Below are 26181 nucleotides of genomic sequence, written 5' to 3'. Positions count from 1 at the left end.
AAATACATGATTATTTGAAATAAACCTTGATTTCTATTTTTGATTTGTTTGAAATCTATGATTCCTGCAGACCCACGTAAATTCTTATGCTACAAAAATTTATGTCATTTGAAATACAAAATAGCTTTTTAGAAAATAAATTGCATCAAAGTCAGCACAGGTAACAGGTAAACCCCACAAATTACAAAAATAGACATTGTCTAAAACAAAACAAAACAAAAAAACATACTAGAAATGTAATCATCTGGAGAAAACAAAAGAATTCAGATCTAAAGGTCAATGCAAAGCTTTACAGAGCTATACAATCCAAGATCTACTATTTCTAGAAGTATTCAGTATCTCTATAGTGGATGAAAGACAGACGAGCAGAAATTATCCGTTTAACATAAGACATTTGAAAATTTCCTCATTCACTCACCTAACACTGCAACCCTTGTCAGCTTCCATGAGAATTTTGGTTCTACAGACCATACAAACCAATAATAATGAATTTCCAAAAGGTAAGCACAAGCCAAAGTTATAGGTTAAAAATAAAATAATAATAATAATAACAAAATGAGATAAAAAGAACATACTATGTGTTTGTGAGAAATCATAAGACAGACAAGCAGGCTTTTAAACCAGCAGGTGAATGTTTTAAAATGAGAAAGAAAGAAGAGCTGTATCTCCTTTCAGAGCTCTTTATAAAATGAGCCTGAAACAAAAATAATGTACTACTAGAGATGGAAAAGTATCATATCAGATCCAAATACTGTGTTTACATCAAAAAAGCACCTATATAGCTCTGATATCTGCTATAGTTAAGATCTATAATGTCTGAGCAAATCAATAAGTTACTCGACATGGAAGCATATTGTTATAAATGGGATCAATATAGTTATCAAGTTTTGAATAATCTTGCATTAGACATGAATTTGCAGAGCTGACATACTGCCACTTCAATTCCTGATTTCCTCAGTGAAAAGGAAGACACCAGAGAGACTACTACGTTATTTCAGAAAGAATAAATAAAATTGCAGCAAACATCAGTCCGGGCAGCTCACAGAGGCACTGCACACCATTTGTGTGTCACCAGATGTTTGCTCTGCATTCAGCCATACAAGTGTCTATACAGGGCCTAGCACCAGTGTCTTTATTTGGACTCTGGCTCATGTCCCAGATTAATAACCCTACTAGTTTAATAGAAGCTATTATGAAATAATGATTTTCCTTCTGTTTAACTGTTACTTTATTTAGGCTTAATTGCTAAAGATGTAGTGTATGATTCTTGTAAACTGCCACACAGGGCACCCTTCTCTTCCTATGGATCCTTTCAGTGAGGAACAATCAGTGACTCTTTGATGCTTTATAACAAGAGCTGCTAGGACAGACATAAAAGCCTCACCTCTTTAGATGTTCCAGACTCTTTAGCAGCTGAGACTTCTACAAAAAGATCTTATAAAATGGATTTTGGCATACACATTCCAAACAACTGTCTGGGACTTTGGAAATCCCCCTTCATTAAACAGAAGCCTAGCTCTTAGATATCACAGAAGTGAACCATACTAACACCTCAGTCCATTCTGTTTCTCATCCCATACCATCTCCTTTCAAATGTCTTATGCCTTCTTGCAAAGTGCAAGTTGAAACACAACAACAATCTGCATTGTAATCCATCAGAAAATCACCATGCCAGAATGCTCTCCTGACAGCAGCCATGTGAACAACCTGGCAATGTGAGGCAGGACAGAAATCCTGCTGCATCAGAGCAGATTGGTTGTTGTGGCTGGATATTAGTTTCAAAAGATCTCATTTCAAAATTAATTTTTTGCTCATCTGCAGACTGTAGTCCAGATACCAAGGTTAAAGACACCTACATGAGGCCTATTGGACTCGTGTGGTGTCTCCTGGTCCCAGTGGTTTACCTGTACAGAGCTCTTCTGCAGGCCCATACTATTGATGTAGAATATTATTATTTCTTCTTTTAAAGCTTTGCAATTTACCTTTAACACTGAAATTGCCTTATGCCTTGATGTTTTATGATGTGTGATATAGCCCAGCATACAATTAAACATTTAAAGAAGCAATCAAAGTATGTAAGATAAGATAACGGAAGATAATGGGAGCAAGGAGTAACAAACACTCTGAATATAATTGCATAAACAAGTAACCATAAAGCAAGAAAAAATGTCATTTTACAACACATTAGCTACTCAGAAGCAACTGTTATGTGAACATAAGACAAGAAACCAGTGAAGGTTATGGAAGTCCTTCAAAGTACACTCTAACTCTCTGAGTTTTCTTCCCTGCTTGTATTTTCAAAATAATTCACATAATATTTACTATTATAAAATATATAAAATACAATTTGTAATCTATTGGCTAAAAACAAAGGTATAATTTATACCACATCAGTAATACATATGCTTAGACAAGTGAAGACAAGCTTCTTCCCCAAAAATACAAGAGAAAACCAACTTTCACCACTAAATAAGGCAGCAATTTATGACAACTGCCACCAGAGGTCAGGATTAAATTTATGAAAACACTGCATTTTACTACAGGTTCATCACCCTCTCCCCCGAGTGCTACTTAGACCTTGGAATAGTTGAAACTGTACCTCAGAAATACTGAGCAGTTACCCATAACATATTGTTACTGCTAACATTAATGTCGGTACTACAGAGACTTCTCTTTATATATTGCAAACTCGTGCTCAGCATGAATCAATGCTTACTGTTCAGCCATTGATAAATGTAAAAATACTCTAACACAGGAAATACTCTAACACAGGAAAACAATATAACCTATTATAGGCTGGTAAGCAGAATTATGGTTTAAAAAGTGCTTTGATTTGGTAGTAGAAACATACAGAAGTGTCTGGAACAGATTATTTTCCTCATAGTTTTAGCCTTTTCTTATGCATTTTGGACACCCAATTAATTTATAAAAGTTAAAACTTTGGCTTTCAACACTGCTTGACTGTGCTTTTAGGAACATTTAGCCTTTCCTCAGTTTTCTAGTTATGTCACAATTGACTATATGGAACTTATCTAAAATTAGCAATTAGGATAAATTGGGAAAATCAATTTTTTTTAACTCCTTAAATGAAAACCATTTTCAGTTGCTGATGAAAATAATTACAATCATATAGTATAACTAAGTCCAATAAATTCTGAAGAATAACAATTGACAGCCTTTAAAAATACTACAGTTTAAGATGTTTTACAAAAATAATCTTATAAGACAAGAATACTGATATAAATATTTATTGATTCCTTTAATTTTTATTAGAAAACTCCTTATAACTCCGTGTCTAGTTAGTCTATCAAAGAATGAAATACTTATCACTGAATTTTATCCAAAACCCCAAGAAAAGGGGCCGATGAATTAAAAACATATGGCTTATTTTACCAACTATAAAAAAAGTAATTAAAAAGTACGTGATTTAAAACCTATTTCACTTTGAAGCATGACAGTTCAACGTAATTTCTGACAAAAACCACTAAAGAGAATATAGATGTGCTAAAAAAATAGGATAAAGATGGATGAACAGCCATATATTTGTACAAATGTGTGGTTTCTTAGAATTCCAAAAAGGAGGTCATGTATCTGAAACAAAACTAAGCTCACGATTTGACACAACTTCATGATTATGCTGTTATATATATAAAATTTAACTTATTCTCATGTTTATCACCTGTAAAGGGTTCTGATTGCTTTATTTAAAGGGTGGTCATGAATGTAAACAAAACTTGTCATAAAAGAAGTAATATAAAAGCTGTTAAGAAACACACTGAAAATTCCTAAGTATAGGTATTTTTAAATTTGCCATTTCCTCATTGCAGATACTAACCAATTGCATTAGATTAAATTAAAAACAGCTTATTAAGGTAGCAACTCTCACCACTACAATTTGTTCTTCACCAGACCCAGTACTACTTCACTACTCACAAGCTTTGTGTTGCCTACTTCTGTTTTAGAAAAGAAGTCTCACAGAGGAAAAAAAGTTGTTTTGGAGGCATGAGAATAAGAAGTGCCTGGAAAAGCGTTTTGCAGGAAATTTTCTTTGTTTGTTTGTTTTTAAAGGCACATTCAGAATGCAGCCTGGTTGTAATTCTATTGTCTTTAGTATCTAAGAATTTGATCCAACATACTCTGTAGGCACCTATGGCAACCTTTGAAGAATGAAGCTGGGTAAAAACTATGTCATATTAAAGTGTTTAGATGTGATAAGTCAACTAATACTACTAATAAAACACTAAAAACATATCCACATGCCAAAACATATCTGCAATTATCATAAGGCATTATGCCATATCTTTTCTGTTTCCTTCTGCAAAAATATGTTTGCTTGAGCTTTTGTCATCAATTTCCAACACTGCTTCTACAACCTCAGAAGCAGTAAAATTTTCTTAGTCATATTCCATTATATATATGTATATATATATATATAAAATACCTCACGTGTAAAGATATATGAACATCAAGGCCATTGTCAACTTTTTTCAAAGGTTCATTCTGCACATATTGCATATTCCATTTTACAGTAATCACATACCATGGTGATGCATATATTCTAAAAAGCTGTAGTAAGGTCACAGCAGTTGTTCAACAGTAAAGTTATTTCACTCTTAATGGCAAACAGTATGCACATGCTGCCCTATCTTCTTTCCATATATAATATAAACTCAGGTTCTTTTTGTTCTTTCTTTCATTCATTGGAAAATATGCAAAAATAATGCATATTTTATCTGTGAGAAATATTACATCTTTAATCTGACTTTTTCCCCACGTAGAGTTTGTACCTTTGCACCTATCCCTCTCCATTTTTTTTTCTCTCTTTCATTTACAGCACTTTGGAGCTGCTGGCCTGGAATCTCCAATTCTAGAGGTGCCTGACATCTATCTATCTATCTATCTATCTATCTATCTATCTATCTATCTAAAATTTGCATTACAACAAACATAGCATAAGAATGATTGCAATTGATCAGACCAAGGGTCCATTTGGTTCAATATTCTGTATATGAAAGTAACCAATAATGAAAGTGAGGGAATGTTTTCACTGTACTCCCAAGTGCCTTCTCCTAACACACCAGAAGAAAGTGAGGGTGCTTATAAACAAGGACAGAAAGAAGAAATGGGAAAGAAAGATTCAAACTGGGGAAGAGAGGGACAGTAAAAGGACTCCAACTAAAAAGACAAAGACAAAATCTGTGGGGGAAACTGTGACTGGGATTTGATGACAGGCTGGAAAGAAACAGTACTGCTTTCATCTAGGACAACTTGAGCTGAACATTGCGAAGACACAGACATAAGAGGAGGAAATAAAGAATATTTTTTCAAGGGAGAGAGAAGGAAAAGCATTAAAAAAAAAAAAAAAAAAAAGCTTAGATGAAGTTGGAAAGGCTGGAAAAAGAATCTGGGCTTAGGAATGACTAACAAAGGAAAAGGAAGACCAGAAAGCGGCTATAGGAATGAGCTAAGAAACCAAGCAAGTGGAAAATGGGGAAGGACAGGGAAAAGATTAATAGAAACTGTTACAGAGAAGGTAAGAAACTCTTTATGAAAAAGCTGAGGAACAGAAAACATGCAAGAGTTGGTCAAAAGAACAGACTGGGAGAAGGAGTAATGAAGACAAAGCCGCAAAGCTGAGAAGGAGAAACAGAGGTCCTCCCAGTTTTCAGGGCATGCCTAGACTGTTCATTGTGGCAATGATTTTACTTTTAGACCATACAGTGTGCCAGGTCAGGAACACATTGTCTGGTGTGCATATTCCCTTAGGGCTCACAGTAACTGTTTATAATACTAGTATGGAACAAATAGTTATTGTAAGGTGTGGTAGCCTCCTCTGAGAAAGGCCGAATCAAATGAGGCACAGTAAATATTCTAAACCAAATTTACTTCAGCAATGGAGGCATGTGTGATTACTTGATCCTCTCATATTTAGCCAAGCCTAAGATTCCGCGGTGTGTTTTACAAAAGTGCTTAGCACTGAGAGCTGCAAACCGAAACAGCTACCATTTGAAACATGAAGAACTTATTTTTTAAACTACAAACAATTTTTACAACAATCAGATACTCCATGGCTATTTTGTGCACCCACGTTCTTGTCCCTCAGCTAAACATGAGGTAGTTCACTCATTATGAACATAGTTAACTGTTTCATTTGTCAAGACCAAATTTCCATATAGCCTACTTCCCCCTTAAGTGACAGCTATGAGTAGCGGATGCCAATGCGTGGTGGGCAACTCTGTCCAGCAGTTAAGGCCCAACGCAGTTGCTTGCTCACTCCCTCACCAGCAGGATGGGGTAGGATCAGAAAGGCAAAAGCAAGAAAAAATCATGGGTTGAGATAAGAATAGTTCGGTAAGTATAGGAAAAAACAAACAAACACACATCAACCAAGTGATGCAAAGGCAATCACTCACCACCTATCAGCAGCAGAGTGATGACCAGCCAGTCTCTGAGCAACAGCTACTTTGGAACTCATTAAAACATAATCAACTCATTAAATAATTTTCAAAAGAAAATGAGTAGGAATTATGCACAACCGTAACTCCAATAATAACACAAATCATTACTATGACCAGAATGGTGACATTGTTACAACATTTCATAAATCTATCATATTATCAATTACAGCAGCCATCCCATTATGTAGTTGACACAACGCTTGCTTTAATGGTACATGAATCATACCAGTAATGACATGCAACAGCTTTGTCTATAACATCACATGTTATTTCCTTCTTCCTCTTTTTGGAAAACAGTGCACAGCATTTCAATAAACGTGTAAAAGAAAAAGTTAAAAGAAAAGTTAAAAAGGAAGTGTTTCTTCAGTCTTACCTCAGAACTGTAATCTTCTACAGTAGTGGAAATTTCACTTTCCGGCTAAAACAAAATATTAAAATATTTACAATGATGGAATTCTAAAAAATATTAAACAAGACATGCCATCTCTCTCTGAGAATGTAGATGGTATTAAAAATATATCAGGTATCCATCAGTGTGATTAGAATATATACAGCAAAGGCTACCTTCACTTCCTTGAAATCCCAACATTAAATAAAAACAAATACTTTGCTTAAAATCAGAAAAAAATGACATTGTTATTTATTTTCCTAAGGCAGATAACAAGTATGTGGTCATATCATCCTATACTTTTTAGTGGGAACCATGTAGTTCTTCATCACATTTTAGTTGTGCGTTATCTAATAGCATAAATAATATTTTAAAATCATTTGCTTCAATCTTCAAAACAATCAAGATTTGTTTTCTGTCTGTTAATACCAAGTATTTTTGCCAAAAAATTTATTTGAAAGTCACTACAGAAAGATGGTCAAATGAACTCAAGTTCAATGGATATGCCTTTTGTACTAAGGGGTTAATCCACACTCTGCTAAAAATCAATTAAAAACACTTAAATCCTATGAGCTCACACATCAGCCTCTGCCACTGTAAGACTTTCGCGTTATTCTTTTGCTGTCACAATCAATTACAAGTAGTCAACATTTTAGAGGCACTCATCTTGCCCTCCAAGCAACTATGCTCTCTCCCAAGACCTCATCAACCATAATTAAAAATCCAGCTCCTTCCATTATTAAGCCATCCACCCTCTATGCTTCAATTATTCTTTGGTCAACAGAAGTAATTAGATTTTACGTAGCTCATCTGTCTGAACCACACGGGTCCAGTTTAAAAGGAAATAATTCAAAAAAAATCATATATACACATCTTTTGATAGGACAATGCCAATGAAGCTATTCATCAGTTCTGCCATTGATTTGTGAGATTTGAAATAGGGGTCTGTTTCACTATGACTTCAGGTTGTTAATTTGCACTTATTCTACCACTTATGCCACACAGTATTCTCTTGGTACAAACAGCTAAACTCTTCTGGCAAGATATTTTTTATTTTTATTTAATATTTTCTTCACTGATAACATAGTTGATGGTTAAAATACACTGAAGAGACATTACAAAGGCCCTTTATAGCCAACTATCTCTATCATCCATGCAGCTAGTACCTTAATGATAAGACACAAGACCTAAGTACTTTTCAGAGAATCAGAAATACTTTCATCTGTGAACGTTATTCAGAGGAACTTACTGCAAGATAATACAAAAAAAAAGGAGGTAATCTGCCTACAAAAAACAGGATGTCCATTTTCTTGTTTCCATATGTTGTTTGTTAAGCATTGTTCAGAAGATATGTTCTTTGGTACTGGCTGTCTAACATTATTACAGGACTCTGAAAAGAACTCAAGTACTAAATTGGTCACAAAAAAGAGAAGTGAGTATGTTCCTTTGAAAACTTTCATGGATGATAATAAAAGTTTTTTGTTTTTTTCTTTTAAAGAACGGGTATGCAGTACTCCCAATTGCAATGGATGAGTACTAAAGGGAGAAAACCAAGACTATCCATGGAACAAAATTCTATCAAAATTAATGACTTTCTAAAATGACCTCATTGTAAACTGCTATACAAACATAACTACAAAATTCTAGATTCATTTTTGAACATGGATTAATTAGTGGGCAGAAGAGAAAAGTTTATTTTAGCTTTGTCAGTTTGCAAGAAAATTACAATTAACAGGAAAGTAGCAATCAAAATTTTGCTGCATTTTCTGATTTATAGGCTTCTGACAGTCTATAATAATGTAGCTTCCAGTTTTTACAGAGCAGGATAAATTTATAGGAGCATTATTAATTAAATATGGCCTTAGTCATGTGGGAAGAAAAGCAACAATTTCCATATGAAGACAAAAATTTGCCAGTGGAACTACTACTTAATCTCTCCTTTGCTCTCCCTATGTAAGGTTGCTGTTACATACAAAAGTATATGGTTGAGCTAACAGTTTCCAGTAGTGATAACTGAGGATCACGCCTAACTACTATTGCTCTCCCCAAAATAATTCAAACTCAATTGCATACTTTAAATTTCCATTGAGTTAACTCTACATAGTCTAACATTTTTTTTTTTTCCTCAAATGAGAATGTATATTGATCATTCAGCTATTGCTAAAAAGAATGCATTATTAAATATGACAACCCTGTTTATCATAGAATCATACAATGGTTTGGGTTGGAAGGGATGTTATAGATCACCCAGTTCCAATCCCCCGCCATGGACAGGGACACCTCCCACCAGACCAGGTTGCCCAAAGCCCCATCCAGTCTGGCCTTGAACACCTCCTGGGATGGGGCATCCAGAGCTTCACTGGGCAACCTGTGCCAATGCCAGGTTTACCCCTCCCCTAGTAAAGAATTTCTTTCAAATGTCTAACCTAAATCTCCCCTCTTTTACTTTTAAGCCCCTTGTCCTGTCACTCACTCCAACAGCTCCATGTCCTTCTTGTGCTGGGGGCCCCAGAGCTGAATGCAATGCTCCACGTGGGGTCTCACAAGAGCAGAGCAGAGGGGTAGAATCACCTCTCTTGACCTACTGGCCACACTTCTTTAGATCCCACTTCTTTAGATCCTGTATTTGTGCTTGGGATTGCCCTGTCCCAGGTACAGGACCTTGCACTTGGATGCCTTGTTCTAAGATTTCAAAGCACTGAAACAAGAACATGAATAATTCCTAAGTACTTAAATGGCTTCTAGGTATTCAAGTAATAATTCACAACAGTTGTGTTTCATTTATTTCTGTCTCAGAAGACTATCTCCGTAAAAAAAATAAGCTACATTTAGAGTTGATCAACAATTAAGGCCGTCTTTTTCAGCATTTTTTTGCATATTCTTTACTCAATGCTAAAATATTTTGAACAGTGTTCCCAAATTCTTATTCCTCTTAGTTTACTCTGAGGACTGTGCCAGACTTCCTATCTCATCTAGTTGGTCTGACTAAGGTATAGAGTGTATAAAGCAATTTTCTCTCTACACTTCCTTCCTTCCCACCAATAATTCCACAGAACTTAATAAATTCTCAGAAACAATACATGAACCTGCTTATTATATCCCATCAGAACCACCAGGCACTGAGAGCTGTGGATAAATAAACTCATAAAACTCTAAGCATTTACAGAGACATTGTTTTAAAAGCAGTTTTTTGTTATACTTCCAAATATGGAAAAACATTAATAAAAATCCCTTCATACTGAAAATGACAGACATTGAAAACCATCCTCTGAGTATCGCTAGGTCAAGAATGACACACACATTGTCAACTTGCATGCGATCTGCAGTCCATCTCTCATATCACCTTTCCATGGGTCATTAGAGATACACAGATGATCGTGACTTGACTAAGACTGATTAACAGGACCACGACTAGGAAGAGAGGCAAAAAGAACGTAAGCTGAAAAGTCAATCAAACCCTCTCTTTAGGTCATCCTAAACTTAATGGACTCTTGATATTTGTAGAGAAATCTCAATATGAAGTGCTATTCTTATATACCGCCTAGTCATACCTTTCTTTGTTTCTATTCCTAAAATCATTGAATTTAAAGGAATGCATTCCCTGGCAATTAATGCCCCAAACCAACTGACTACAATCAGATTTAAATAGAATACATCTTAATGGAGATAAACCACTGCCAAATCTGAGTATGACCTGCAGTGAGGTACCCCACCTCTCAGTGTCTCAATTTCCTGTATCAGAAATCACCACCAACCTAGAGGTAACCTCAGCATTTAAGGAGGTTTCTTCTCTTTGGTAATGTAGAACTTGGCTTTATAAATTTTCAAGCTAAAAAACAAAATACTCTTTATATCCTCAAAGACTGTTCTTCAATATGGATAATTTCAGTGTTGGTAAACTGAATTATATATCATCATTTACAGTTTGTTGTATGCACCAAAAAAAAAAAATAGGCAAGATATCCTGGCAGTCCTTGATCCTTGTCATAACTATACACTGCTGAGAATCTAGTATTTCCTCTCATGGTGCACACTTTAACATTGAACAGATTATTTCCAAACATTAGTTTAGCATATGGATCTTCATTTTCCATCTTCAAATCATTACATTTTCTTTAATTTTCTTTATTCCTCCTTCCCTTTCCTTCCTTGCAGTCCTCCATCTTATTGCACAACCCAGAATACCTCTTCCCCAGTCAAAGCCTTTGGCTGATTTTTGCTTTCACACTTCTAACAAAGGAGTGCCTTAACTACCTTCAGCAGCTACACCTTTTCCCATTGAGGTGCTCTCTGTTCCTCCATACTGCCTACGTTTCCTTAGTACTGTCACTTTTCATCCTTACTTCTCCTCCAGAATCCCAAACACCATCTACTTACTCTGTTCCTTGCCTGTCAAAGCTGAGGGACTAACTAACAATTGGAGTAAGTTATGGAAACAAAACAATGAACCTGGAGCTCTAGCCTTTATCAGCTACTTGAATAAACAGTTAAACTATTCTAGAACCACTACCCAACAGATTTGTCCTGTGAAAAACAAAATACGAGTTACTAATCCAACTGTAATCAATTAGCAGGTATTCTTCATCACAGAACTTTGAACTTTTCGTTTTTAAGAAGCTTTGTTTAATAGCTTTTACTACTCAGGTGACTCAAGGACAATTTTACTGTGCCACAGGTTAATTTCTTTTGCTCTCCTGGCACTGGTATGTTCTTGCAAATCAGTCTGGTCTGCTACATCATTTAAAGAAGTTGATCCCATCAATTATTTACTCTGGAACTGGCTTGTCTTTTTTTTCCATTTTAATTGCAAAAATAAGTAATCCTAAAACCAAGAGTTTCACTGATCCCATTTATTTCCTGAATTGTCTCTTTATTTTCTTATTTTATTATCTTTATTTCTATATATAAAAGGACACTATAAATCCCAAGACCACAAGATTCTTGCAACAGAATAAAGACAAAAAAAAAATAAAGGCAACTAGAAACTCAACATAAAAGCATTTAACGTGCTGCAAGTTCAGACCCAGAGACTTAATCGAGAAGTACCAACTGGGATTTCTCCAACAAATCCTGCAAATAAAATATTCCTCAGACATAGGACGGAAAATCTTACAGAAATTACAGGTAAATTAAGATAGATGGTAAAAAGGAACGGACAAGGAGGATAGAACAAAAAGAGTTTTGCCCCAGAGTTCTTTAATTAGTTCCTGTAGTTTGAGGGATTGCAGGCAGATGGAAGAACTGACACTTAAGTGAGAGGGAAAAAAAAAAAAAAAAAAAAAACAAAATAAGGAAAAGACTTAGTTGAGGAAAGAGATGACTGCAAAAAATAACTTTTATTCTCTAAACAGACTTTTGCCCTCTGTGAAAAAGAGTCATCTAACTTCGGATGAGGAATAAGCTCCAATAGGAGTACCTCTATTTCACTTCCCATTATGGATACCAAGTAAGAGAACTCTTGGTGATTTATATTCGGGCATGCTAATTCCACTGGGGAAACTAAAAATCCATAGAAGAAAAGTTGCAAGAAGATAAGCTTATTTCCATATAACTACCAGAACAGAGCCCAGTCATGACTTTTAGACAGAAAAACAGTGTGGTCAGATGTTCTGAGTCTATTTTGTGGCACAGAAAAACAATTCCAAATATGAATTATAGTAAAAGGTGAAGTAAATACATTGAATTGAAATTTACCTAGAAAGTAATCCTGCATAATGCCTCCAGTAATCTTGCCTTACTCTCGTGACAAAGCAGCCTATAAAGATTTAACATTGGGTGAAAAAGCAAACAGCTCAAAGAAGCTGTCTTTAATTCTCCACTGCAGGGATTAGCCTGAAACTGCCTGTTACATTGGCTGCCATTTCAACTAAGCAAGCTCTAATCCAATTACTGTAATACAAGCTCACTGTCCAAAGCATTGCACTTACAAGACTAAAAACAGTAAATTATCAGATTCACTAAGGCTATTTCAGATTTTTTCCTCTTCTATTAATACTTCACAAATAGAGACTTCAGCAATTATTTTTCAATTCCAAAATAACAATTACTTATCTAAATGTATAAGCAGGCCATAAACAACATGTAGCAAAGAAAAAAGTTCACCCAGTTGGGAGCAACTTATTTTACTAGAAGTGAATACTGTTTCAGAAATAAGTAAGTCATGAGCAATTCAGCACAGACAAGCTACAAGTGAAAAGTAATCACCATGCTTATTCTTTTAAAGCTACTTTTATAAAACAAAACAAACCAAGCTAAGCATCTTCACATTTAGCTATTTTAACCTTAAAGAAGTTGATCTGGGCTTTTTTCATTCAAGCCAAAATAAGCCAGACGTCAGAAAAATAATGCCCGATCTTAAGAACATGTGTATGTGTGTAATCTTTTGCAACTGCAGCATATTTCTTCAAATGTGAAACCATAACCATCACGTACTGTTAATATTCAGAAGCCAACATAGGCTACTAGCAGCAACCTGATCTAATTAGAGCTGCTTTGAGCATAGAATTGGACTATATGACCACGTAGGTCCCTTGGAACCTAAACTATTCTATGATTTTGTACTTTACCCCATTTCTCCAGCTGCAGTAGAAATATGTATGATGACTGAGGGTGTGTATGCATGTTCCCAGACGCTACTGGTAATCATGAGGTACTTCAAAGTATATTTGGTTAAGAAGTTTTCTTCAGACAGTTCTCATATGTATGTAGACTGTAATACTGGCAAAACAACTGTTGAAGTGTTTCCCTCTCGATAGCTCTCTGCTCTCACAGTCCTCTCCCCTTAGCTGTAGATAAGCTGCCACATTTCATTTCTTCCATCCTCACAGAGTACATACGCCTTTCTCTTTTTCTTAAAAGCCAAAGAAGTCTCACCTTTACCAATGCAAACAGTCATTCTGGTAATAAATGCTCTTTTAAAATTTTATTACCTCCTCAAGGAAAAGCCACGAATTGAACAGACAATTTCACTGAATTACTACAGATAGTTCTGAAGCCCTGACATGAACTTTCTAAGAATGACAGCCTTCATTTTAAAAGGCAGGTATCTATAAAGTTCAATATATCTAGTGTACTGCTATCCTGTAGGCTTAAAATCATAAAATAAATTCATCAATTACTTCACAAGTTTTTATTCACATGTGGTTTAGTCTACTGCTCCCTCCCCTATGGTAACCTTTTCCTTTTCCCTCTTTTTTTTTTTTTTTTTTTTTAATTGGTGAATGCAATAAATTTTTTAAAAGTGTCTATTACTTCTTGGCTACCAGAAAGGAGATAATGGAGCCCAAATAGTTACAAATGGTCCAACCTAGCACAGGGTTGATGAATCAAAACGCAGAGCTACCCATCTGTACTACCTCTCTCAGAAAAGACTGCATTCACATGTAGAGAACTGGGGATCTGAACTGAGCTGATTTCAAAGTGACACATCCTTTTAGAGTCACTGCTTTCAAGAATGCAATAACGTATTTTGTAAATAGCATCAGCATCTCTTGGCCCTAGATACTTATCAGGAACAACATATTATGTTATATGAATTCATGTTCATTCAGAACTGACCCGGGCTGCCAATGTTATATTGCACAGGGCATCTTACTACCTTCCCAGAGCATGTACTTTAAACCACTAGCAAGCAGGATTATATTTCATCAAGCAGTAAAAGTAGAGTATCTGTTTATTAGTGTCTGAAGCCATCCAGCTCTCAGTAGTGTTTTCTAAATTCATTTGTCCTCCTCATTAACCAGAAAGCCTCAAATTACATTATGAATACAAGAAAGATGATTAGCTTTGCATTTTGCTGTAGCCATGGCTGCAGCGATCAAAAATCCACAGCAATTTGAAAACTTTTAATAAAATAAAATGCATAAAATGAAGCAATAATATAAAAACATTTTTGTCCATTTAGTGAGTACAGCAGTAACAACAAACTTTCTGTAATCTACGGGACATTGAGTACCATACAAAACATGATGACAGCAGGCAATCAGAAAACACCTTCTCTGGACATTAAGGACAGAAAGCAGAGGCAAGGAAATAATATCTACAGCCTCCTATAACTCCTTTATTTCTATTCTCAAATTTAATAGATTATTTTAAGCCCAAATTTTAATTCACAGTTTACAACCTGAGACAAACGTACCTCAGTGGTGTAAGTCTGGCTGTGTGTGATAATTTCTCCACTATGCAAAGTCCTCGTAACAGCAAACTCTGCAGTTGCAGCTGCTCCCCTTCGGCTGCTGCATGTGGATGTTTCATCACCTCGAGATCGATCAATATCAATCCCATCTTGTATTGATTCTTCATCTTTGATGCTTGCTGTTTTCCTTTTCTTTTTCTGCTTCTTGGATGCATTCTGACCATCAGTTTGTGCTTTCCGCTGCCTAAATTGGGCAAGCTGTACAGAAGACAAAATCTTGTTAAAGGTGAAAGTTTTCCACTTTATTACTAATGATATCCCCTATAAAGGCTCACCAACTGCTCTACATAAAGCTTCAAACTAATCACTAACAAAATGTTTGAAGTTAATGCTGCGTATCTCAAGCTACATTCAGATTAATTTTTGTTCACAGTTTTATTTATTTGAAGTTTTTTCTTTTCAATTTCTTAAAGCAATCTATCTATTACTCTATTCCTTTTAGGATTCATATCAGCCAGTTACTGTTTCACAGACAGAAACCTAGAAATCAAAACATCCAAAGGTAAAGGTACCAATGTGATGAAATTACTATAATAATTATAGCAAAGTAGCAAATATCTCAAAATTTATAGAAATTACTTCTGATTTTTAGACCAGAAACAGATAAAAGCAAACCTTTCTTCCACCAGGTATCAAATAGTTTTTTTTTCTTTTTTTTTTTTTTCTTTTTAATTTTATATTAGAACTTAAAAAAGCACCTCAAAGTACTGAAAACATCACAAAGAAATAGCAAAATACATAATAAGGGAATAGTCTGAAAACAGACAGGGAGCAAATTACAAGGTACACTACCTTGTAGCAAAACATGCTGATGAACAAAAAGTCACAGGTGAGCCAGACACACGGTTGAAAAACCAATTACAATATAAGCTATACAAATACTGTAAGACACTGCCTTTTGAAGAGCTTATTTCTTTTAATCACTTCATAGTGGTTTACACAAGAAAATCCATTTAAAATATTTTTTTCTTAAGAACAGAGTTTCTGTTCAAATAAGAAAAACAAGCATAGCAGGTTTTACCAATTAAAATTCAAAATTAAATAGATTCTACCAATAAAACCTGGTAACAGACACAAGTATTTTCCAAATAAAAAGTCCAACGATTATTTAGTGCTAGAGTATGTTTTGTAAATGTAGCTCCACAGTACATACAGAGCATGCAAAGAAAGACCTTAAAGCTTAAACTACTTTTTACATCAACTAATACCCAACTATAGTGTATTTTGACAAATCTGCTGTAATTTAAAGAAGAATCTATAGTAAAGATGATTGTTCATGATATTCACCACTCGAGAAACCCAGGTTTCCATTCAACCTCTTCAGCACTGCCTGGATCAAGCTGGACACAAGGAGCGCCTTCCCCAGACACCGCTCTGCTACTGTGCCAGCTTGCACTGCTCTGGAGCTCCCATTTGGCCTCAGGAGAGCTGGGAGGCCATAATCAAAATAAACGGGTCGCTTGCAGATCAGGTCTGGCTTCTGGCTAGTTTATGCTTTTACTTGCTTACTTCGTGGGTTTCTTCAGCCTCCTCTCCAGCCTTAGGACAACTGACAGCTCAGCATATGGCTCCTGCTCTGTTTACAGAGGACCTGAAGATTTGCTGAGCCAAATATGCTCACCTACGTATTTAATACTTACTTCCTCTCTAATTAGTTCAACTTCATGAGTTTTTTTATTTATTTTTAACATCCATACCTTTTACTATTCCACAGAAACCTATTAAACTTTAGAAACTTCACAAATTCTAAACAGAAAACGAAGGGATAGTCTCCCCTTGACTTCAAAGTTCAAGAAAAAAATGCATATTTAGCTTCTCAGAAATAGGACTTGTGAAAGTTACAGATCTACCTTCTTACAACATTACTATGTTCTCTTAAAGACTAAATTTATCTCAAAAAAGTTTTCAATTTATAACCCCAAAAGGGTTGCCCAAATACCACACAGAAATAAAACAGCATCTGACTTTAATCTGGCCAATTGTTTTTATTTGTTTATAAATAAATAATAAAAGACAAGTAGTGCCACTAGTCAAGGACTCTCTTTCTCAGCTTGATTCACTTCCCATCACAGAAGGTTTCAGGGTGGCTTTTTTAAAGCAGCCTTACAGTCTTTATTTGTCCACGGAATTGGATGTGTACCTCAAGGACAACTGAATTACTCCACATCTCCCCTTACTGACTTTGAATATCTCAGCTGGGGTACACCATTACTTCAGCTTTTAAATGCTGATATCCTCCAACGGGCAGAAAAGTAGAGGAGAATCAACTGCTGCTAGGAACTAAATGCTCTTGGGAAAGAAGGGCACTAACCTGCAGAGTGGTGGGGATTACTTGTATAAACCATGTCAACTATTATAACTAACTAAACAATGCTGTTGTTTTAACTATAGCAGTAAAATAACTATTTTCAGCACACGCTGACCCTTGCCAATTATGCCAGAAATCTACACTGCTGGGATGTGCTGTACTTGATTGATCTTGAATATGGTCTGACTGAACTGCTTTGAGTGGAGAAATGCATGTTAGAATAAAATTTGCCTCAAACAGTTTGCAAAATTTAATGTCTCCTTAAACATTAAACATATATATATATATATATATATATATATATATATATATAAACATCGGAACAAAAGCAGCAACATACAATCACTTCCAATATATCAGCACAAGAAAATACTGAATAAAATCCATGAAATTAAAAACGTAGCTATTTTTGTTTTATAAATGTAACTTTTTAGATAGAAATCTTTAAAACCGAAACACGTCAAGCCTCATTTACAACTGGTTGCTGCCTTAAGATTGCTTGTGACTCCTTAACGTTCTCATACCATGCACCAGATCATCTCATTTGCAGAGCTACTGTGGTTAACAAGCACTGAAATTGCACACTGCCTCTGAAGAAGGCTGCTATGAAGAAAGGTAAATAATATTTGCTGTACTTACTGTTTAAAAAACAACTTAAAATTCCTAAATATATAAGTTTATAGATAGCACATCCTGTACAAGTATTGTTATATGGATATACCTCATGTACCTGCACACAGCCATTACGGCTTTGAATTGTAATTTACCAACACCAAACACCTGTCTCAAATTCAGTGCTGATAACACACCTTTAACGGAAGGAGCAGGGTCTGTTCCCCTGCCACAAGACTTAAGTACAGAACCTCTATTTAAAAAACAAAATTATTTGTAAAGAAGTATAGAAGGATGAGCTACGAACTTACAGACTGGAAACAAAAAAGCACCTCAAAAAAGCTGCTACGGGCAAGTAATTTTTATTTTTTCCCTTTTACACTACACAGTGAAAGCATGAGTAGGAAGCTATATCATGGCCTTGCATATCTACTATCATTTTGAAAGATGTTCGAGATATTGCTTAAACTTCAGCTGAATGTGATAAACTCACAGAACGGGATTTGCCCTTAGTCAGAAGTTCTCAGGCTGGTATCCAGATAAATGTATCGTGCTGGAGCACACCACCTTTAGATCACTCAGTCGGTCTAAGAAGACAGGAACTTCTGAATCTTGTTTATAGCTCAGAGTCGTAGTTAATGGCTCAAAGTCAAATTGGCAGCCAGGCACAAGTGGAGTTTCCCAAGGCTCAATATTTGGTCCTATGTTGCTCATTTTCTTTATAGGTATTCTGGATGATGAAATTGAATGCACCTTAACCAAGTTCATGGATGATATGGAAACTGGACTAAAGACAGATACCCCCGAAGGAAGTGCCACCAAAGAGACCTCAACAGGATGAAAGACAAAGCCAACAAGAACTGTTAGGAGGTTTAAGATAAACATCAAGTCCTGCACCCGGGTTGTAATTATGGCAATAAGAGGCTGGGAACTGACTGGCCTGGCACGTAGCTCTCCTGAAGACAACCTGGGAGTCCTGGTGGAGAGCAAGTTAAACATAAGCCACCAAAACGCCTTGGCAGCACTGCAGAAAAAGACCTTTGAAATCGCTACTGCCAATTGCAAACTACAAAGACATGACTACTACTGTTTGTACACTAATTTTAGGACTAATGTCACTGTGTGACTAAAAAAGCCCCACACAATCCTGTTTTGTAAAACTGAATTTGATAGCACTGATACCATTTGTTGTTACAGACTACGATCTCACGATATAAAGGAAAAATGCCAACTGAAACCAACAAACAACTCCTAGACACGATGTTTTGATGTAAACGTTGCACTTAACAGCAGAGAGCGTATCTGAAACCTTCCATCTAGGAGCCTGAAATTCTACAGCAGAGCAGAATCTGCAAATAAGTGTGTGGAGGGTAGGCAAAACCAAAACAGCATTCTTTGGCAGGTGTTGCCTGGGACTTGCCAAAAGAAAAGAGCCACAAATTTGACTGAGTGATATTTATTCTGTGTACGGGGTGAACACTGAAAAATCTGCTCTGCACTGCCTCTGAATGCGTAACATGCGCTACAGCAAGCTGCGCCATACAAATGATAACCACTGTATGTCCCAGAATCAAGATGACTCTCCCTGCAAGTGCAAGACGACAGCCAGGCCCACCGTGAGACCCAGTGGAGATCATAAACGGGCATTTGGTTGAAAGGCTCTGGCCTTTCCAGTTGTGATGCTCGGAATCCTCATCACCAAATGCTAACGAGATAAAACTTCTGAATGATTACTGAGAAAGTGAAAATATTTGGAATATGACTGACTGCTATCTGTTTCATCTTAAAATGTGAAGAAATAATTTAAGGTTCATATGCCCTTGTAATAGGTCGCAACTTCCCTTCACCACAGGTAAGCAATTAGTGCTACAAAGACGATGACACAGAAAGGTCAAAAAGCAGACAGCTGGGTTGGGATTATGAAGCACAGATAAATCCATGAAGTCTTGACTTCAGTGTCTTGCAAGCCAAGGACAAACCCGAAATGGCAATCTGAATTTGAATTTTAGTTATCATTCAGAAGCTGGAGATCTGCTCTGGTTCAAGTCTCAAGTTATCTATTCCACCTTCCCCTGGATAAATGAATAAATGCCTACTGCAATCTCTCACCCATGAGAGAGCTCTCTCGCCTGTGAGCTGACTTTACTATTCCAATACACAGTACCATTTTAATGTTCATGGCAACAGACAAGAGGCTCTAAGAAGGGATGAAGTTCTTGCTGGGAGACAGCAACAACTAGATGTAGGCAGCAGGGCCTCACCTACGCTGTTTAAAACTCATTGCCTATTAGGCCACCAAATGTTTAAAGGCATGACAGTCTGCCCCTAAAGAGGTGTTGAATAGGATACCTGGAAACTGCATCAGAGAAGAAAGTGGCACTTTGTCATTTTTGGTCATATTTGCAACAGACCTAAGCACGGAAGGTTGCATCGTGAAAGCACTCACTCATGAAGGATAGGCATATTTACAGCACTGCCTGCAGCCTCCCGGTTCCTGGTGCCTATACTAACAAAAGAATGACTGGGAGTGAGATGAAAGGAAAATAATCAAATACAGAAGAGGATGAACACACTTCTTTCTAGTGGTTGATTTAAAGTCACCCAAAAAATCTTTGATTTATTCTATTCCTCTGATCAACTAGCAGGAGAGTATCATAACTCTTTCCAATTCCTGAGATAAAAACCTACAGAAAGAAGATCATTTTAAGTTGCTCGCTCAATTATGTTAAACATTTATATCACATAGCTGGAATTCCGATAATTGTACTGTTAGCATAGAATTAATGCTCTTTGTAAGTTTCAATCTGGTAATCTTCTGAGGTAAGTGAAGCTTTAGTTTATTTGTTCCTTTCAACAGATGCTGAATTTACTAAATGGGAAAAGTTAGGCTGAATGAAGAAGAAAATAATCACCCAGGAATGAGGCATTTCCATTCATTTCCATTTGTATGCTGCATTCACAGTCAGATTTACCCAACTAACAAGTGCAAGACCTTAAAATGTCTTCTTAGAGACTTAAGTGGTTCACGAGCATTAAAGGATGCCAGTAAGACTCTGAAAATTTACAAAAAAAGTGTTACAGCCTGTACCTAAATATAAGCTTGAGTCTTTCAGCTTCAGAGACAGCTGTTCGTTTGCAGCACCCTGCACAAAGCCAGCAGGAACACCACAGCTTACAGTTATAGCCGAAGTACCATGGAGGACAACTCACAATAGTGAGAGGAACAGCAGGTAGAGTAATTCTCTCCATCTTTTTAGCAGTCGGTATGGAGTCAGACAGTACTGTTGCCAGTGCTAATAATCAAGGGCACTGAACTCAAATGAACCCCTCCAGATGGCTCCATGAGCTGGAAAGCCTCCGAATTAGTGTGGTATTGATCTGGTCTGGTCTCCTCTGTCCCAAGAATCTAAATAGGAACAGACCGAGGAGCAGCTAAGTTAATTACTGCTGAGTTCTTTTCTGGGTAAGCAATGAAAGTTAAGTGTATGAAAATGCTCTCAAGGCAGGTTACAATGACAGAGACCCAAGTACACCAAGCATGTTTCAGTGCTGGATCGCTATGGAAAAAGTCCAATTAAAAGAATTAACTAACAAATTACCCCTGTGGTCTCTTTACTAACCTACTACTACATACATGTTGGTTTTTATATTGCTCATATTGCTTTTTATTGTTCTTGTACTGAGTGCCTTGACTTGAAACAGAAGGTGAAAAAACCTCCGACCTGCTTGGGTCCTGTACTTCCCCAGAGCCAAAAGGAAATAAAGGGATCAGGCCAAGCTGTCACTGACAAAACAAGAGGGCAATAGAAAGCTTGATCATACTGCTCTAAAAAGCACAGGTCACGTGTGCAAGAAGCCTAAAACACACAGGACATCTTTGCTGCACGCAGGCCCTAGGAGCTGAGATGAAGCAGAGCCCCTCTCACTCCGTATTAAGAGAGGCAGATGAGCAGTCGGGTGCTCTCTCAGAAGGCACGTCATGTCCTATGCCTCTGACCAGAGTTTCAACGTGTCAGTAATAATGGGCAGGGAAAGGGAACCACAGAGGAGGCTACGCACTGACAGCAACACACTCCTTTTGTTCCACAAGGTTGATGTATAACACCAGCTTTTTATTAAAGCTGGATTCTGAAGCTTTCTTCAGCCAGCCTGAAAAAAACAATGGCATAGGGAGAAACTCGGTCCTCAGTGTCCTTTGAAACAATGTCTGTAGGGGAGGTGGGGAAAGAGAAGGAATTATCACATCGTTAACACACAGAAAATCTTTCTGCCCTCAGCAAGGAAAAAAATTCACTCTCCTCCCTTAAGACTTTTTAAAAATTATCCAGTTTGCCCATGCCAAGAAATCCCAGATCAGAGTTAAAATCTGTTAAAATAAAATTTTAACACAGTAGACACAAATGTTTCAGTTACATTTTATTCTTACAAAAGAATGAGAGGAAAAAAAAGTTTTATTGCTTACTTTGTTACACTGCTTGTCTCCAACATGAGTCATATAATTTTCTCACAACCTTTTTGAAGTCAAACTTGAAAACTTCACTGTCTCGCCACACCATGCCTTCAGCATGCATTCACACCTCATGACAGTGTTTTGAAAATCTGCACCCATCAGATAGGCTTGGATATCAACTCCTGAAAATGAATCTTAATATGAAGATTCGGATACTCTAAAAGCGTGAGTTGCTTTCCATAGTTACTCTACTGTTCTTTGGACTGTATGAAGTTGGTATCACAGCCCTGTGAAAACAAAGCCATCAATATGGCTTTTTCCTGCTGCAAAGCCATCAATATGGCATCTAAGGCCCTAACCAACTTTAAGTGTTACCACAGCCTTCAAACAAGTCACAGAACCAAGTCACTGGCTGTACCATTGCAAAGATTTTCTACATGTCACCGCATTTATGACCACACACAACCCCAGTGGGCTTGAGCAATGCAATCATACATACTAACTGCTAGCAAGCCACAGCCCAACTGGCCCCAGCTCCCTGGGGTGTGCTGGTATCTGCATACAGCTCCAGGTAACTTCAGCTACGGCAGCCATGCAAGGACAGTGAGTGCCCTACAGCGCAGGGCCCTAAATGAGATGTAAATCTAGATGAGGGTCTATTAGCTAAAACAGTTGCTGCTTTAAAAGCATACGTGACAGTCTCCTGAACAGAAGGCAAATGAGAGTCTACGTGCTACAAAAGTATTAAAATTATGCACTAGCTTCCAATTTTATGACTGCTTTTTTCAGTACTGTGTTTGATTCAACAAAATTACAGTGTTAGGCTTTGCATTTATTGCAGTTAATTTCTATAAGCCCAGTGCAATCAACTGAATGATAACCAGGATTAATTCAACTCGCTCTGAACTACAGAGCAGTACTTTGTGTTCACAATAAATTATTTAATCAAGTGTCCAAGTGAATACCATATGGCACAGAAATGGGAAATAAAGAACAAAGCAATGGACATTCACAGATAACAAGTTTCAGCTGGGCTTCCAAAGAAAACTTGTGTTACTGCACAGTAGCAACGGAATGAACAAATAGAGGCATCAAATAATTAATTCATTCAGAACTTGAATTTTTGGAAAGCAGCACAGTCAGACACATCAGTGAGCACGTTGCCTCTAACACTAAAAAAATAATTATCAACAATCTGAGTATTGCTTATGTAGTTCTTAAAATAACTGGTTTAGCACCTGCTTGTTAACAAGCATATACTTACATCAGCTATTTAACTATGTATAGTTAAATCAGCTGCCAGAGGCTCATTTGATTAATCCCTTGGAATTCCTTCAGGATAACAATTTATTTTCAGAAAACAATTGCTATGCTGTAACAGGTTAGGCATTTACGCCTGTTCATTCAGATCAAGAGAAAAGTCTTACAGAATAGGAATAGTCCAAAAAGCATCCAGGACAACCGTGTTACTAAATACTACATGCTGGTAGTATCTTTTTGGCGTACTGGCTTTACTTTCGGCTAGTAGTAGCCAAAAAGATAGTAAATCTCAGTCTTTCCCAGTAATTTTATTCACATGCTGCCCTTCCATAAAAAATAAGCATAGGAAAACATTCTTAGACTACTACGCAGTGAAAAACGGAGTCTTCTCCCTGAGCCCTAAGTAAGGCTAAACAGAAATCTACCTTTCTGTGATGATAGATGGAAAAAAGGTTTCCTCCAGGTAAAAGGAATGTACCACAAGAATGTACCATTTCACGAAGTACCACTGAAACACTCACTTCTGACTTAGTGGAAGAACATCCTTTATTAATAGCAAGACAAAGGCTTGATAGTGTCTAACCTGATGAACAGGACATAACTTTAGAAAGTTACTAATATGACAAAATAACATTGATAACTTAAAATTACTTGAAAGCAAATATTCAGTTATGCAGAAGCTGGGCACGGAAACCTTTTATATCAACAAAATATTTAAATAGCTGGTTCCAAAATCCCATGCTATAAATTTAGGGATTAAAATTAAAAAATATAGAGAGTAGTTAACATATGATATTTACATAATGCAATTTAAAAAAGAACTGTACAAATGTTTTCTCAAATTCAGAAACAAAAAAAATCCCAATCTATGGCCATCTGTGCTTGCCAGTTAGAAGCCAGCTACAAAAATACAAAAGTATGTGAAAGCGACAGTTGCCAGTACCGCCACACAGTGCTTGTCCATCAAATTACTGGCAACAGCAAGTTATATTTGTGACACAGACACTGCTTACTAATTGTCTAATGCGTTTAAGAGTTAAGGCTGACGTTTTACATTTTTGTAAAGATTGGTCTTTAATACTATTAAAACAGCAAATGTAAAGCTTCATGAAGTAGTGATTCTCATGTTTCTATGTATAGGATCCTAAATACAAACTACTTACAAGGGATTTTACTTCAGACCAGTACTGTGAAATGCATGAAATATGTGGTATGCTTAGCAGTAACAAACATGCTTAGAAAGACTGAGCACGGTGTTGGAAAGAGTCAGAACTTCTTCACGTTTGAATAGTAACACAGGCAGAGTTACAAGTGTGTAATAATGAGAAGACAACTTTCCTCTTTTTTTTTAAAAAAAAATTTTTAAAGAATAACAAAATGATTGACTCTTCTCTGTAGACAAAATGCTAGCATCTATAATACTAGCAATAAGTATCCTATAAAAGACTGTAAGGAAAAGAAAAATGACAAACGTTGATTTACCAAGCATTACATATTACAAGTTCCTCTACATAATGGGGAGATAAATATAGCCAGCTGCATCGCTCCCTGAGCACTGCCCATTTTGCACACAGAATACAGACAGGTTCTGTTGGAAACAGTTGTTGGAAGCAGAAGCTAAATCAATACCACCTCTTCATTCACATAAACTTTCAGGCTGGTAGTTCATTACATTAGAATACTTGACTTAGTAACTTTGTTTTAATTTCATTCTTAATGTAATAGATTAAATATTTTAAAAGAAATCAGTGCATATACTACTAGATCACCTTTATTTCTTAAGAGATCATAGAATATCCTGAGTTGGAAGGGACCCATAAGGATCATCAAGTCCAACTCCAGGCACCGCACAGGTCTACCCAAAAGTTTAGACCATGTGACTACGTGCACAGTCCAATCTCTTCTTAAATTCAGACAGGCTCAGTGAAGTGACTGCTTCACTGGGGAGCCTGTTCCAGTGTGAAACCACCCTCTCGGTGAAGAACCTCCTCCTGATATGGAGCCTAAACTTCCCCTGCCTCAGCTTAACACCGTTAAGATGATATTACTCTAACCACTACAAATCCCTATTTTAGGAAGCATTACCCTATTATAACCAATTGTAACTGACCAGTTTAATTGTGTCACACCACTGAGGTTTAAACAAATTCTCTCTTGTCAGATGTACAAACTGGATGAGCTACAAACCTGAGCAATCCATTCCAACTGTGAAGCTGGCTCTGCTGTGAGCAGGGTTAGACCAGACTACATCCAGTGGCCTCATCCAACCCCAAATATTCTATCATTCCACGAATCTCAGGTAGGTCAAATAATGTATTTTAATGTTGATTTATTCTTACCATTGAATACAACTACTACTTCAGAAAGTTAAGAAGAATCTAATTGTAGGCTATACAAAATTGCACAAGTGACAGTCATTAAATGTGTTGCTGCTTGTTAAAAAAATACGTAACATTACTACGTAAGGAGAACTCAATGTAGATGTGGAAGCAGGGTGCTATTGGAAATCTT

The 26181-nt window shown here is 36.6% G+C and overlaps 1 protein-coding gene across 7 annotated transcripts in view; it reads right to left on the bottom strand.

Annotated features, from left to right (window-relative positions):
- Positions 1 to 26181, bottom strand: part of AKAP9 (A-kinase anchoring protein 9) — a 110341-nt gene that overhangs the window by 72086 nt on the left and 12074 nt on the right. For all 7 annotated transcript variants that reach the window (XM_035319223.1, XM_035319218.1, XM_035319220.1 and 4 more), the window contains exons 2-3: positions 14984 to 15238; positions 6832 to 6876 (exon numbers count right to left, since the gene is read on the bottom strand). In XM_035319223.1, the coding sequence (XP_035175114.1) occupies positions 6832 to 6876; positions 14984 to 15238 (300 nt within the window). The remainder of the gene's footprint in view (positions 1 to 6831; positions 6877 to 14983; positions 15239 to 26181) is intronic.

The sequence above is a fragment of the Oxyura jamaicensis genome, chromosome 2 (genome assembly GCF_011077185.1).
Source record: "Oxyura jamaicensis isolate SHBP4307 breed ruddy duck chromosome 2, BPBGC_Ojam_1.0, whole genome shotgun sequence".
NCBI classification, from domain to species: domain Eukaryota; kingdom Metazoa; phylum Chordata; class Aves; order Anseriformes; family Anatidae; genus Oxyura; species Oxyura jamaicensis.
Note: the sequence above shows the minus strand (reverse complement) of the source record. Positions and strands in the feature narration are given on the sequence as shown.